Genomic DNA, 14,727 nt, shown 5'->3' on the forward strand with positions numbered 1-14,727 from the left:
AAAACATGACATTTGTTTAGTCTCAAATTTTCTTAATGAGCATGTGTGTTTGTTTGCAGTTTCACAATCTATGAATATTTCTTGTGACCTTCCCATTTTGAAAGGTGATAATTATAAGGTTTGGAAGGAAAGAGTTCTCCTTCATTTGGGCTGGATGGATATTGACTATGCTATAAGGAAGGATGAGCCACCGGCTATTACTGAAACTAGCGAACCTGATGCTGTTGATCTTTATGAAAAGTGGGAGAGATCTAATCGTCTCTCCGTTATGTTCATAAAAACCAACATATCCGCTAGTATCCGGGGTTCAGTTGACCAATATGATAAGGTCAGAGATCTGTTGAAAGCCATTGATGAACAGTTTACAACCTCTGAGAAGTCACTTGCTAGCACACTCATTATGCAATTCTCTTCCATTAAGCTTACTGGAACGAGAGGCGTGCGTGAACATATCATGCGCTTAAGGGACATAACAGTTTACAACCTCTGAGAAGTCACTTGCTAGCACACTCATTATGCAATTCTCTTCCATTAAGCTTACTGGAACGAGAGGCGTGCGTGAACATATCATGCGCTTAAGGGACATAGTGGCTCAGTTGAAAACCTTGGAAGTTACCATGTCTGAATCCTTCCTGGTACATTTCATTTTGTGCACCCTACCTCAACAGTATACACCCTTCAAAATCTCCTACAACACACATAAGGATAAATGGTCTATTAATGAATTGATGACCATGTGTGTTCAAGAAGAGGAGAGATTGATAATGGAAGAGGGTGAGAAGGTAAATTTGACTACTTCTAATTCTGGAAAGGATAGGAAGAAGTCTGTAGGCACCAATAAAGGAAAGATTCCGACTCAACCAACAATTAAAAAAGAGTCAAAGTGTTTCTTCTGTAAAAAGAAAGGACACATGAAGAAGGACTGCCCCAAATTTAAAAGTTGGTTTGAGAAGAAAGGTACACCATTTGCCTTTGTTTGTTATGAATCTAATATGATTAATGTGAATCATAATACATGGTGGATTGACTCTGGTTCTACAATCCATGTTTCTAATACCTTGCAGGGTATGGAAAGCCTAAGGAAGCCAGTGGGAAGTGAGCAGTGCATCTACTCAGGGAGTAGGATGAGCTCACATGTAGAGGCCATTGGAACGTGCGTCTTAGTCTTAAGTAGTGGCTTTAAATTACATTTGGAGAAAGTTTTTTATGTTCCTAGTTTCTGTAAAAACTTAATTTCTGTTTCTAAACTTGCACCTTTGGGATTTTATTTTAATTTTACAGACTTTGGTTTTAATTTACTAAATAAATCTGAAATTATTGGTTGTGGTCAATTGGTTGATGGTCTTTATTCGATTGAATTGCAAAATGACGCTACTTCTATGCACGTTTCTGTTGGGTTAAAACGATGTATTGTGAATGAAGAATCCTCTATGTTGTGGCACCGGAGATTAGGACATATCTCTATTGAAAGAATCAAGCGATTAGTAAATGAAGGAGTACTTAGTACTTTAGATTTCGCTGATTTTGAGACTTGTGTAGATTGCATTAAGGGTAAGCAAACTAACAAGTCTAAAAAGGGTGCAAAGAGGAGTTCTAATTTATTAGAAATCATACATACAGACATATGTTGTCCAGACATGGATGCAAATAGTCCGAAATACTTCATAACCTTTATAGATGATTATTCACGATATATGTATCTCTACTTACTTCATTCTAAGAATGAAGCTTTAGATGCCTTTAAAGTTTTTAAGGCTGAAGTTGAGAAACAATGTGGAAAACAAATTAAGATCGTGAGATCAGATAGAGGTGGGGAGTACTATGGTAGATACACAGAGGATGGACAAGCACCAGGTTCATTTGCGAAATTTCTTCAAGAACATGAGATTGTTGCCCAATACACTATGCCTGGTTCTCCGGATCAGAATGGTGTGGCAGAACGAAGAAATCGAACCTTATTAGACATGGTGAGAAGCATGAGGAGTAATGTAAAGCTTCCTCAATTTTTGTGGATTGATGCTCTTAAGACGGCTGCGTATATATTAAACTGAGTTCCAACCAAGGCTGTCTCAAAGACACCTTTTGAATTATTCAAGGGTTGGAAACCAAGTTTGCGACATATACGCGTTTGGGGATGTCCGTCTGAAGTAAGAATCTATAATCCACAAGAGAAGAAACTAGACCCTAAGACTATTACTGGGTATTTCATTGGATATGCTGAAAGGTCTAAAGGGTATAGGTTCTATTGTCCATCCCACAACACTAGGATTGTGGAATCAAGGAATGCAAAGTTTCTTGAAAATGACTTGATCAGTGGGAGTGATCAATTTCAGAACATTTCTTCTGAAAGGGATCACTGTGAAGCTGAACCTTCTGGGACAAGTAATAGGTTGGTAGTCATTCCCACCCCTCAAGTTAAAATGGGTGTTAGACAACCAGTGATTGAAGTTCCACAAGCTGTTGAAAGTGATCATGTAGATCGAGTTGTTTGTGAGGAACAACATGATGATATTGAACAAACTGGTGAAGAACCAGTTGAACAAGTTCCTCAGCAAGATGACCAAACAACATTAAGAAGATCTACTAGAATAAAAAAGACAGCAATTCCTAGTGATTATGTAGTGTACCTACAAGAATCAGACTACAACATTGGAGCCGAAAATGATCCTGAGACGTTTTCACAAGCCATGAGTTCTAAGGAATCAAATTTGTGGTATAATGCTATGAGGGATGAGATGGATTCTATGGCATCTAACCAAGTTTGGGATCTCGTTGAGTTGCCTGTTGGTGTAAAATCCATCGGATGTAGATGGGTCTTCAAAACAAAGAAAGACTCAGAAGGCAACATTGAGAGACATAAGGCAAGACTTGTTGCTAAAGGATTCACTCAAAGAGAAGGAATCGATTACAGAGAGACCTTTTCCCCTGTATCTAAGAAAGACTCTCTTCGAGTAATTCTGGCATTAGTAGCTCATTTTGATCTTGAGCTGCATCAAATGGATGTGAAAACGGCGTTCCTGAATGGTGATCTAGAAGAAGAGGTTTACATGAAACAACCTGAGGGATTCTTATCTAGTGTTGGTGAGCACTTAGTCTGCAAGCTTAATAAGTCCATCTATGGATTGAAACAAGCCTCCCGCCAATGGTATTTAAAATTTCATGAGGTCATTTCTTCATTTAGCTTTGAAGAGAATGTCATGGATCACTGTATATACCAGAAGGTCAGTGGGAGTAAGATTTGTTTCCTTGTATTATACGTAGATGACATTCTGCTTGCGACTAATGATAAGGGTATGCTATATGAGGTGAAACAATTTCTCTCAAAGAACTTTGATATGAAGGATATGGGAGAGGCATCTTATGTCATAGGCATAAAGATCCATAGAGAAAGATCTCGAGGCATTTTAGGCTTGTCTCAAGAAACCTATATCAACAAAGTTTTAGAGAGATTTAATATGAAAGATTGTTCACCAAGTGTAGCTCCCATTGTGAAGGGTGACAAACTTGCTTTGAGTCAATGCCCCAAAAATGATTTTGAGCGGGAACACATGAAAAATATTCCATATGCTTCAGCAGTCGGAAGCCTTATGTATGCTCAGGTTTGCACTAGACCTGATATTGCATTCGCCGTTGGAGTTTTGGGAAGATATCAAAGTAATCCAGGTATTGACCACTGGAAAGCTGCAAAGAAAGTGATGAGATATCTTCAAGGAACAAAAGATTACATGCTCATGTACAGACAAACTGATTGTCTGGAAGTGATTGGCTACTCCGACTCAGACTTTGCTGGTTGCGTTGATTCACGAAGATCAACATCTGGTTATATTTTTATGTTAGCCAGTGGAGCTGTATCTTGGAGAAGTGCCAAACAAACCTTGACTGCTACTTCCACTATGGAGGCTGAGTTCATTTCTTGTTTTGAGGCTACCTCGCATGGTGTATGGTTGAAGAGTTTCATATCTGGCCTTAGAGTTGTGGACTCTATTTCTAGGCCATTAAAGTTGTATTGTGACAACTTTGCTGCGGTGTTTATGGCTAAAAATAACAAAAGTGGAAGTCGAAGTAAGCACATCGACATCAAGTACTTAGCCATAAGAGAACGTGTTAAAGAAAAGAAAGTGGTCATTGAACACGTCAACACTGAGTTAATGATTGCTGATCCTTTAACTAAAGGCATGCCACCAAAGAATTTTAAGGATCATGTAGTACGAATGAGACTTGGTTCCATGATGTAATTTCATTGTACGTACATTTGTTATTTTCAATGAAACTCTTATTCAGTTAGATATTTTCTCATATCGTTTTGTGCACATATTTATTTATTTCGAGAAAAATCATTCGGTTTAGATATAAAATAAACATATGGTTTATTCATTAAGTTGAGAGCTAGTGTTGAGAGACTTGATATATTGTGGTACATGGAAGATACTACTCATCATCAGAGGACCTATCGCCATGACTCATATATTATGTTTCTTGTTACGGTTGATGTTGGGTTAAATGGACCAAGTGGGAGAATGTTGGAAGTGCACGTTCACCTCCACGTTCTTTTAATTAATTAATTTTATTATTTTTGAAAAAATTAGTTATTTTGAATCTGGTCCATTTTCCATCCACATTCATCCCATATCTTTGCAAAATATATTTGCAACCACCTTCAGTAACAAATCACGTACCCATCATCTCACGTACTGATAACTTCTTATCTCACGTCTGATAACTTCCTATCTCACGTTCTGATAACAAGTTGAGAGAGCTCTGTGATGGACAGACTCTATAAATAGGATGGGGTGCTCTCAGTTTTGTATCACCAAACCCACTTCTCTATTCAGAAAAAAATACACCATCTATTCAGAGTGAGTAAGGGTCTGGAAGAACAAAACTGTCTTTCAGGTTCGTGTGTGAGCCGCTTCCCGTTCGATTTGCAATGGCTGGAGGTACGCTTGTAATTCCTTTTAATTTCCGTTGTTTGATCTAAATATGTTATTTAAATTTATTTGCATGTTTAGATCAGTGTATGTATATTTTTACACATTATGCATGTATATCGTTGTTTCATAGTAACCAATGCCAAGAAACTTCAAATATATTAATCTTAATTTATTTTGTTACTTATTTTATCATTTAATCATGTACTATCAGATCATATCATATTATATACAAATTTTATTTGTGCAGAGACCAGGGATTTGTTAGTTGTTACCCCGTAGTTGAGCTTAGGCCCAGCTTGCTTCGATTGCTTAGTTTATTTCCAAAAGCTTTAAAGTTTGGACTTTATATTGATGTCATGTGTATAGGTCCAATACTAAAGCACAGTCATGAACAAGAAACCAGACTTTCAGGCACGCAGATCACCTCTTACGTCCATCAAACAGCTAGCTGTTCGTTGAAACCATTGGTCACTACGGAAATGTTAGACCACAGATATCGGGTGAAGATTATTTGAAGACTTCACATGCAACGTGCCTATTAATTATAAAGTCCTAAGCGGATACGTTATACACACTTGTGTATCAATTATTATCATCATTAGTTTAATTAATTACCCTTCGAGATTAACTTGTCAGTAGATTGGCTCAATTGAATTGAACATTCTTACAATTTCATAGAGGACAAAGTAGTATCATAGCAGGAAATACAAAAACGATACTTCGTGTAACGATGCAGATGGCTATGCCTCAAGCATGTCATTCACCACTTATGGTTATGCCTAGCACGATGCAGATGTGTCTGTTTAATGGCTTTTTGGATGGACCAAAGGTTCTCTAATAGGTTTTAATCGGTAAAAGACCTCGATTGTTGCTTCCACATACAGTCTCCCAACAACTATATATATTATGTAAAATAAATAAATACACAAGTCACAACTGTGTATCATATCATAAATAAAAAGTATACGCAAGTGCAACTAATTAATATTTTTACACTTCTTTTTCACTTTCATTATTTTTTAAATTCTCTCTTTCTTATTATTTCACACAACGGCCATCACAACAACTCTTATTTCTGTCTCTTCTCTTATTTTTTTGTTCATGGAGCCCATATTGCTCCAAGTGTGCTTGTCGTCAAACCCTAAAATATGTTTGACAGAAAAAAGAAAGTTATTAATATATAAGAGATTGAGTTTAATGTTTATGTGTGTACAACCATTTGCGTAGCGTATTGAGGTAAGGGAAGGTAAACGTAGGTTAAAAAATAAAAGAAACGAGAGTGAAAATGACTAATATATTCAGTCATGAAGCATGTGCTTTCCTAACGTTTGTTTTTTGTTTGGTCTCAGATGCCCTAATGTTTTGGACAAAATTCTATCTTCGTCAACTATGGTTACAAACAAAAAGTAGGCCTCGCAATAAAAGTAATAAAAAGTCGGAAAATGATCGAGGTATACACATTGTTGGGATGTATGAGTGAAAGAAAGAGGTGAAAAAGAAAACACGGGGAAGATAAATAAAGTAATGGATGAGAAAAATGATCTGATAAAAAGCTGAGACATAAGTAGAAAAAAAAGTGAAGCGGAAATTAATGAGATGAAAAAATATAGATGTATAATAACTCTAAAATTAAAACTCAGTATTGTTAAAAAGTCAAACAAAAGTTTTATTGTGCATCAAAATCCATGTTGATTAATGATATGAACAAAATAATATTATATAAATAAGGATAATTCTCATTTTTTAATTAGTTTTTGAAATTGAATTATAAAATAAGGATAATTCTCATTTTTTAATTAGTTTTTGAAATTGAATTAAATTCAAATTCAAATTCAAATTTTAATATGATATCAATCAATTATGTGACTAAAATAATGTATATTAGTAGATAATCTTTATCTTACTAGTTAACCTTTTGAATTTGAAATATTTTTAAGAGGGTATTAGCTCCTTTTAGTAATTGTTAGATCAATTTAGTCATCTATTATACATATCAAATTATTATTGGATTACGTGTAAATCTCCTTATAAATAAGGAACAACTTTTAAATTAAGAGTTAACTTTTAGGGATTGAATTAACTCACACTCAAATTATATGATTGATTAATTAAGATCAGTGGTTTGTGTTTATAAATTTCTTAAACCATTCGGATGATTTCAATCCAAATTTAACAGTGTTAATCACGCCTTCAAGTCGATACAATTTAACATAGATGGAATTAACTAATAATAAACTTATCTTTAAACAAACCAAAAAGTTGCACTTATGTCCAATCTAACTGTGTAATTCACCCCCAAGAAAACACAAAAAGGAACTTTGATTTACTTGTAAATACTAAATAAGTACATGCACGTGTTGTGCGTAGATAATGTACCATATCTATACACTCCTCGTTTAACATGTGATAGATTTTCATCATTCTCCAACAGTAAATTCCCAATTGTCTAACAAAATCAGAACAACATATGAAACAAAAATAAAGGATAGAATATATTCGCAAGCTCACCCAAATGATGTATATATCTTTTGAGACATATTTTTATAATGTTATCATTGTCTTGAGTTACTTGGAAAACTCTAAATCTCATGTTTCAATGAAAGTCCTAAGCAACAAATTTGCAATAGCTCTTTATTTAAGAAGTCTAGAAAAGGCCATCAGGCCATGAGTCATGTTCTCATGCAGTTGGAAATGAATATATGTTAAAGCTTTGTCGTTTCTATCACAAAGACACTTCACTATCTGCCTCACATAATTTAAAAAATAGAAATGACAAGACCTTAGAAGAAATTAGATTTCGTGCATTTGATTAAACCGTTTATGATTGTTGGACATCCTGGCACGTAATTATGGAATGAAATTTGAAGTAAAAGAGAATAAATCTTGCCTTAAACAATTATATTTTAGTGAGGAAAAGAACACGAGGTATTACCGTTTACCAACTCGATCTGATCATGCATTTTTTGTCGTTTCATGACCCTAATAGTTCTGAAAGGGCCATATTAGTTATAGCTAGAGTCAGCTAACCTTGTAAGTACTCAAGAGTTGTTAAACTATATATAATTATCATTTTTTCAGCAAAACTGTATACTTTTTTTTTTCAGTTTATCAAATTAAGAAATAATTACCAATTAATCAATACGGGGAGGGAGGTGGGGCTCACTTCCATTTGTATACTCACTAGTGTATTTTACTAGCAGCAAAGAAAAAATTATTGAGCTTTTGTTGCAATCAAAATTATCAGATAAGACAAAAACATATGTTTCAATCAACAGCTGCAGTTACAAGAGTGAAGTATCTCTTGAATTATAGCTAGTAGATAGACTTGATCAAGATAATTTTGTTGAGATTCCATGAGATTGGTGTTATTAATATATTATCATTGTGTAATAAATAACGGGCAAAATATTTTAATGGCGTCTTTTGTTTTATTTGGAACTCCAAAAAATTAATATTTGACTAAGTTGATAAATTATTTCAGTTAATATTTATTTTTTTATTAACTAAAAAAATTATTTGACTGTTTAATAAGTATTTTTTCATATTTTTTGAAATTATTAAAAACCTTATAGATAAAAAAAAATATGATTGGAAAAGAAAATTCTACTAAAACTAATCAGTTTAATTTTTTAATTTGTTAAGTAATGTCTCAAGCAGTTTAATTTGTGTAGATTAAAAAAATATGATTACCCAGAAAGGTTTTACTAAAGTTAATATGCTAGATTTCAACAAATATTTATTAAAACCATATCAAGTTAGCTAAATAAGTTAAAGAAGTCTATTTATTCATAATAATAAATAATAAATTTTTGAGATGTACAATTTGAAAGTGCGTTTATGTTGTATGTATATGTCCATGGATATACAATTAATAAAACCCTATCAAATGCTTTGATTTATTAAATATTGGCTATTTTTATATTTTTTGAAAAACTATTATTCTTAGTTATCACATATGACACAACTATTGAGCAGATAAATTAATTAATATGAAATTATTTTAACTTAATTAATTATCTCAACTTTAAGTCACATGTATATATGCAGTTACATTAAACATACAATAATACAAATAGAAAACTTTATTATCTCGTTACTCAGCTTGAAAAATATTAATTTTCTCCTGTAAAAAATATATTTGTGGTTTACACCCAAAAAAAAATATATCAACGGCCACAATTAAAATATACCCCTTAGACTCGGGGAAATTTTTTTAATTTATTACAAACATTTTAAAGACTATATTTAATAACTCTTAATTTATATATACATAATTCATGGAATGGAAAATTCATCCTCTTAATCAGAATATCTTCTTCTATATAATTATTAAGAACAATAATCTATTATTTCTTTAAAATAATAATGACTTATTAATTATTCTCTTAAGTTTAAAATAGATCTCGCTTTATACTATTGTATAAGAATTGAGAAAAAATTAAAATTTAAAAAATAATGTCAAATCAAAATATGCTTTTCTTGGAAATGTATGCCATTAATACTTTATCTCATAAAAAAAAAGCAAATTTTCTAATTATCAAGACAAGATTGTACATTGTTATTAAGCATTTAGTTTAGAGTGAGAAGGGTAAAATTAGAAAAAGTAATAAATATATTTTGATGTTGTAGAACGACAAATAATTTAGAACAAAATAATTTTATTAAAACAATACTTATTTAAAAGAAAGGTAAAATATTTTAAATTTATTAAACACTCTTGATTACTTAAAATAAATACTAAATAACTTTATATTTCTGATAACTACTTTTATTTTTATTATTTTCCTAAGCATTACTAATAATAACATATGGCAAATAATAAAATATATATGAATAGAAAGGCATTGATGAGTGGAAGCAAAATGGAGGCAAAAGCACAAGATAGTGACGCGTTACCATTTACGTGCCACTTCTATGGTTACCAATTTTAGTCAGATCGGAAGCATAAGCTGTACTGCGTACAGCACTCTTTTCCCAAATAGTGTTAAAACCAAAACATGGAACAATTTGCTCTTGTTAATTATCTCAGGGTTACTCTGCTTCTTTTGGTGTCTATATATTTACGATACTTGAATTAGTGTACATGGCTACTTTTCCCTGTTTTTAATAAATTTATTTATAAAATGTGAAATGAGAAAGATGTCGAAGAGGAGTATATATCAATTGAAACTGGTTATTTTATTTTCTGCTTCTCTACGACACGCAACATGCTTTGTTTACGTCTGGTGCTTTCTCTTTTGTTTGGATTGATGATAAAGATTGGAAAAGGAGTGAAATGAAATGAGATGATAATTAAGTGTGTCACTCGATCATAGCTGTTGAATTTTAAAATAAAAAGGTTTGCTCAATTTATTGGTTAAGAAATTAGTAATAGAAAGTTACATAAAAAAGTGTATTGAAATGATGAAGAAATGCATTAATAAAAGTTTTTAATTTGAATTTTTTAATACCATTTCGCATTTACTTAAAAAGTATGTTGGAGAGTAAAACAAAATAATACAATAAAAGATACTAGAAAACAAAAAATAGTAGAAAAATGAGAGGTTCTCTGTAAAAGAAATACTGAGAAATGTCGTTTTACGCAAGAGCGTAGTGTAATGCTTTGTCTTTTGCTTTTTTTAGTTTCTGGTACAGTTATTATTTATATAATGATAGGTAATACGACTGGTTCAATTGGTTGAACAATGCATAAATATTTTAGTGAGTTTTTGAAATAGATTAAAAAACATGGATTCAAATTTCTATTTTTACATCCATAGTTTAAAATAAGCAGAAGTTATATGGAGATTAACTTGTCATTTTCATGAATTGATTTTGTAGAAACACGAAAGTAAACATGTTATTAGTGCATATTTGGATGAATATTGACAAAATTAATTTTAAATAAAATTAATTTTACAAAATTGATTTTGATTAAAATTAATTTAAAAATATTTTTTTAAATCAGTCGAGAAGAAATATTATATAAACAGGTACAAAAGGTACCCAAACCCGTATATATTAACAAAGTAAACCTATCAAAAATCAACATGGTTATGTAGTATTAATCTCCCAATAACGAAGAGAAATATTTGATAACCATGAAGCCAAAAAATAAAACTGTCCCCACCAATGACTATTTCCTAAAACACCTCCCATGTATATTTTGAAATTGATGTAATTTACATTTAGATATTTTTATTATAAAATCCAAACTAAAAATCATTTAAAATTACTTTAACTCATAATTAATTTTGTACCTAAAATCAATGAATGTTTGGAATAGATTAAAAAAACATGAATTCAAGTTTCTCTTTCTACGTGCATAATTTAAAAATATGCAGAAGCCATGAAGATTAGCTTCTCATTCTCACGAATCGATTTTGTAGAAACCCAAAACTAAACATGTTATTAATTTTGAAATCTTCTATAATATGAAATTAAATATGTAAAAATAAATTTAAAATCAATTTTACACTCAAAATTAATTTTCAAACTTCAAATCAAATACACACTTAATTAATATCAGGTATTGTTATTGATTTTCACAAGATAAAAAAAATATAGATAATACTGTACTGATAACTATAATGTAGTATTAGATTGAGCTAGTTAGAATGATTAATAATAATATGGAATTATGGATGCATGCGAGAAGAGCAACAAATGGTTTCCACGTGATGACATTGCCAGGCCATTCGGGAAGGGAAGAATTCGAATGGGGACTGTTATTGTCCGTACTCCTTATCAATGAGAGCAACTTTTGCATTTTTTGTGGATTATTAGTGAAGGGGTTATTACCTGTTTATACTTTTTTTTGTTCCTTTTATATTTTATCCAATCTAAATTTAATTATTCTGCTTTTAAATTTCTTTAATGAAATTCAACCTAACATGTGTGTAGTCCCGACACCCACGATTTATTTTTGCTCACGTAATGCAGAAGTGGTAACAGAAATATGATGTGGCTCACATTATGTTTGTTTCTAAGGAAAGATAAGAAAGAAGCGAAACAGTAATTCGAGTGAGTGAGATAAACTAAGTAACTGAGTGGAAGTCAACTCTAACACCTAATTATACATCAGTCGTCTTTCTTTTATATTTTTATTTTTTTTTTCTTTAAAGGAAAATGATTAAAATAACATGAGAATTGAGAAGAAAGTTGCAGCATCTAAGGGACGACTTTAGTGAAAATGGCTTTTGCATGATCTAAATTACACGAGCCTCCAATTTCTTGTAGAAATGGTGATTTCACACTTTCAACAATGTGTTCACTTTAATTATGCGGAAAAAGAGAGAGGAAGGAAGCAGATAAATTAAAGTAAAAAATAAATATGATAATTAATGTTAAAAATTAAAAAAAAAACAAAAAAGGATGTTAGACGGTTATAATAATTGAGCTGTGAAAAATTAAGATTAAAATTTTAAGTATATTTAAAAATTGGGAAAAAGGGGAAGAGAAGAAAGAAAATAACGGACATACAGGTTTATATTTATTTGGATGTTTCCAATTTATAAGGAGGAAAAATAGAGAGCTAATTAATTTAAAACAATCAATAATAACGTGAACTTATAATTTTATCTTTTTTTACAACCATCTTTAATTATTAAAATCTAATATAATTTTCTCCTTAAAAAATTTCAACTTGGAGGAACTTAAATATATATAAGAAAGGATTTAATAAAAGTCTCAATTTACTGATCTCCCATATTTTTCTAAAAGTCCTTGCCAAAGATTATACTAATTAGGACTTAGAGGGTGCTAAAATAATTTTCTTTGAATGAGTCAAACAATATATTGAACCTTCAAAAGGGAAACAAAATCTAAACATTCAACACGCGCGAGAAAGCAATTGCAGTTCTAATCAAGGGATCTTAGATCCGAATAGTTGTTTTCAACTAGTCGTACGTAGCTTAGTCTTAGTGAAGGGTTATGAAGAAATACTCTATCAATATATTTAACAAAATAATTGGCAGAGGGTTTGACTTCTCGTTGTCAACCATTTTGGGAGAAAATAATGGAAATAAGTTGGATGCAGGGAGAAGAATGATTATAGGTACTTAATAAAAAAAATATGAAGCTTAATACAAAAAAGAATGATTATAGGTAGGGTTAATTATGTAATAAAAAAATAAACTGATTATTAGATTAAATCAAATTGAAATTGCTAATTTTTTAACTAGAATTTATTTGCAATGTTAATTTGTTAATTATAATGTATTGACCGTATGTAAATTTTTTAAATTGTTATTTAACTATACATCGTTATATGTAATAAACTTGTTAATTTTTAATCATAACAATTACCATAAAATCGACTGACAGTATAAAACCTTTTATTTTAACAATGTATAACAATTCAAATCCTTTAAGTATAAAAAAGAAACAATTCAAATCTTTAAACTAACCAAATCAAATTTGTATTTAATTGGACCGATATATATATATATATATATATATATATATATATATATATATATATATATATATATATAATTGTTTTCTATGAATAAAATATTTATAAAAAATAATATTTTCTATTATATATTTATATATGTTATTTCAATCATTTTAAAATTAATTAAATATTAAAAAAAGTTAGAGTTGGATTTAATATAGATAGATAATATGTAATTCAATAATGGTTGAACTATACTCTTTATTAACCTATTTAATCCAAATATTTGTAACATTCTACATTTTTTTAATTTGGATTAAGTTAAATTGATCGGTATTATAATTTAAATTAGAATAGTGATCAACTCAACCCTAAAAAATTTACCAAACAAATGACTATTTTAATAAGTGTACAATAATGATACTTATATATATTATTTTCATTACATTTTTATATCACTTTTATATTAATAAAATAATAAGAAAAATATTTTTTAATTATACATATTCTCTTTATTTTTACTTTCATAAAAAAGTGTAAAAATAATTATGTGCAAATATGAAAGTTCATTTTTAATAATAGCAAACTTATTTTTACACTACTTATATTATATTTCTTATACTTTTTTAGGTAATAAATGATAGAACACATATTTAAATAATTTACTATTTTGTCCCAAATAAGTAAATAGTATGAATTTTGTTCTTTCTCACTCGTTTGATTTGTCAAATGCTATCCTCTCCTTTATCTAAACTCTACCTGATGTGAGATAAATACCTGAAAATAAACTTAAATGGTAAAGTCATTGTCTATTTGAGAGGTGTATTGAGTGAATTAAATATAACTTACATTCTTCATGTCCTAATTATTGTTTAGTTATATGGGAAAGATTATCGAGTTGATAACCTTATCCATTAAAGATGTGTGCTTGCAATGGTGATTGATTGGTTGAGGCCGACTACCCATAGATTTGATATAGCACAAATTTGTTTGCTAAATTGACACAAATCTATTATATATTTCCCACAATTTTCTTTTTATCTAGATTTTTTTATACCATTTTTCTCTTTATTTTTCGTCTTTTTCTCAAATCGAAGATACTGTTAAGATGTGATTATGTAAATATTACATTTTAGAATCTGCTCTTCCTAGATTTGTGGAAAATTACCATTTTCTTTCCATATAAAACTTAGGTGCAATAATTTATGTGGTTTTATTGCAATGATTAATGTTTGAGGCTCAATAATAAATTAAAGACTAAATGTATACAATTTATACTTTCTAATAAATTTTAGTAAATAAAAATATATTTAAAAGAATATATTACAAAATGTCATGTGATTCCATCTGACGACTAGTGATGACTATTATTGTCGTTATAGGCTGCAAGTTCATTCCCTTTAAAGGTTACATTTCCCG

At 30.3% G+C, this 14,727-nt stretch overlaps 1 protein-coding gene across 1 annotated transcript; it reads left to right on the forward strand.

The window, feature by feature from the left end:
* The first annotated feature begins 560 nt into the window (after positions 1-560).
* Positions 561-1,331, forward strand: LOC114401527. The gene is made up of 2 exons (XM_028364047.1): positions 561-957; positions 1,065-1,331. The coding sequence occupies exons 1-2, from the start codon at positions 570-572 to the stop codon at positions 1,097-1,099; spliced, it is 423 nt and encodes a 140-aa protein (XP_028219848.1). The 5' UTR covers positions 561-569; the 3' UTR covers positions 1,100-1,331.
* Positions 1,332-14,727: the final 13,396 nt, after the last annotated feature.

The sequence above is a fragment of the Glycine soja genome, chromosome 20 (genome assembly GCF_004193775.1).
Source record: "Glycine soja cultivar W05 chromosome 20, ASM419377v2, whole genome shotgun sequence".
Taxonomy (NCBI): Eukaryota; Viridiplantae; Streptophyta; class Magnoliopsida; order Fabales; family Fabaceae; genus Glycine; species Glycine soja.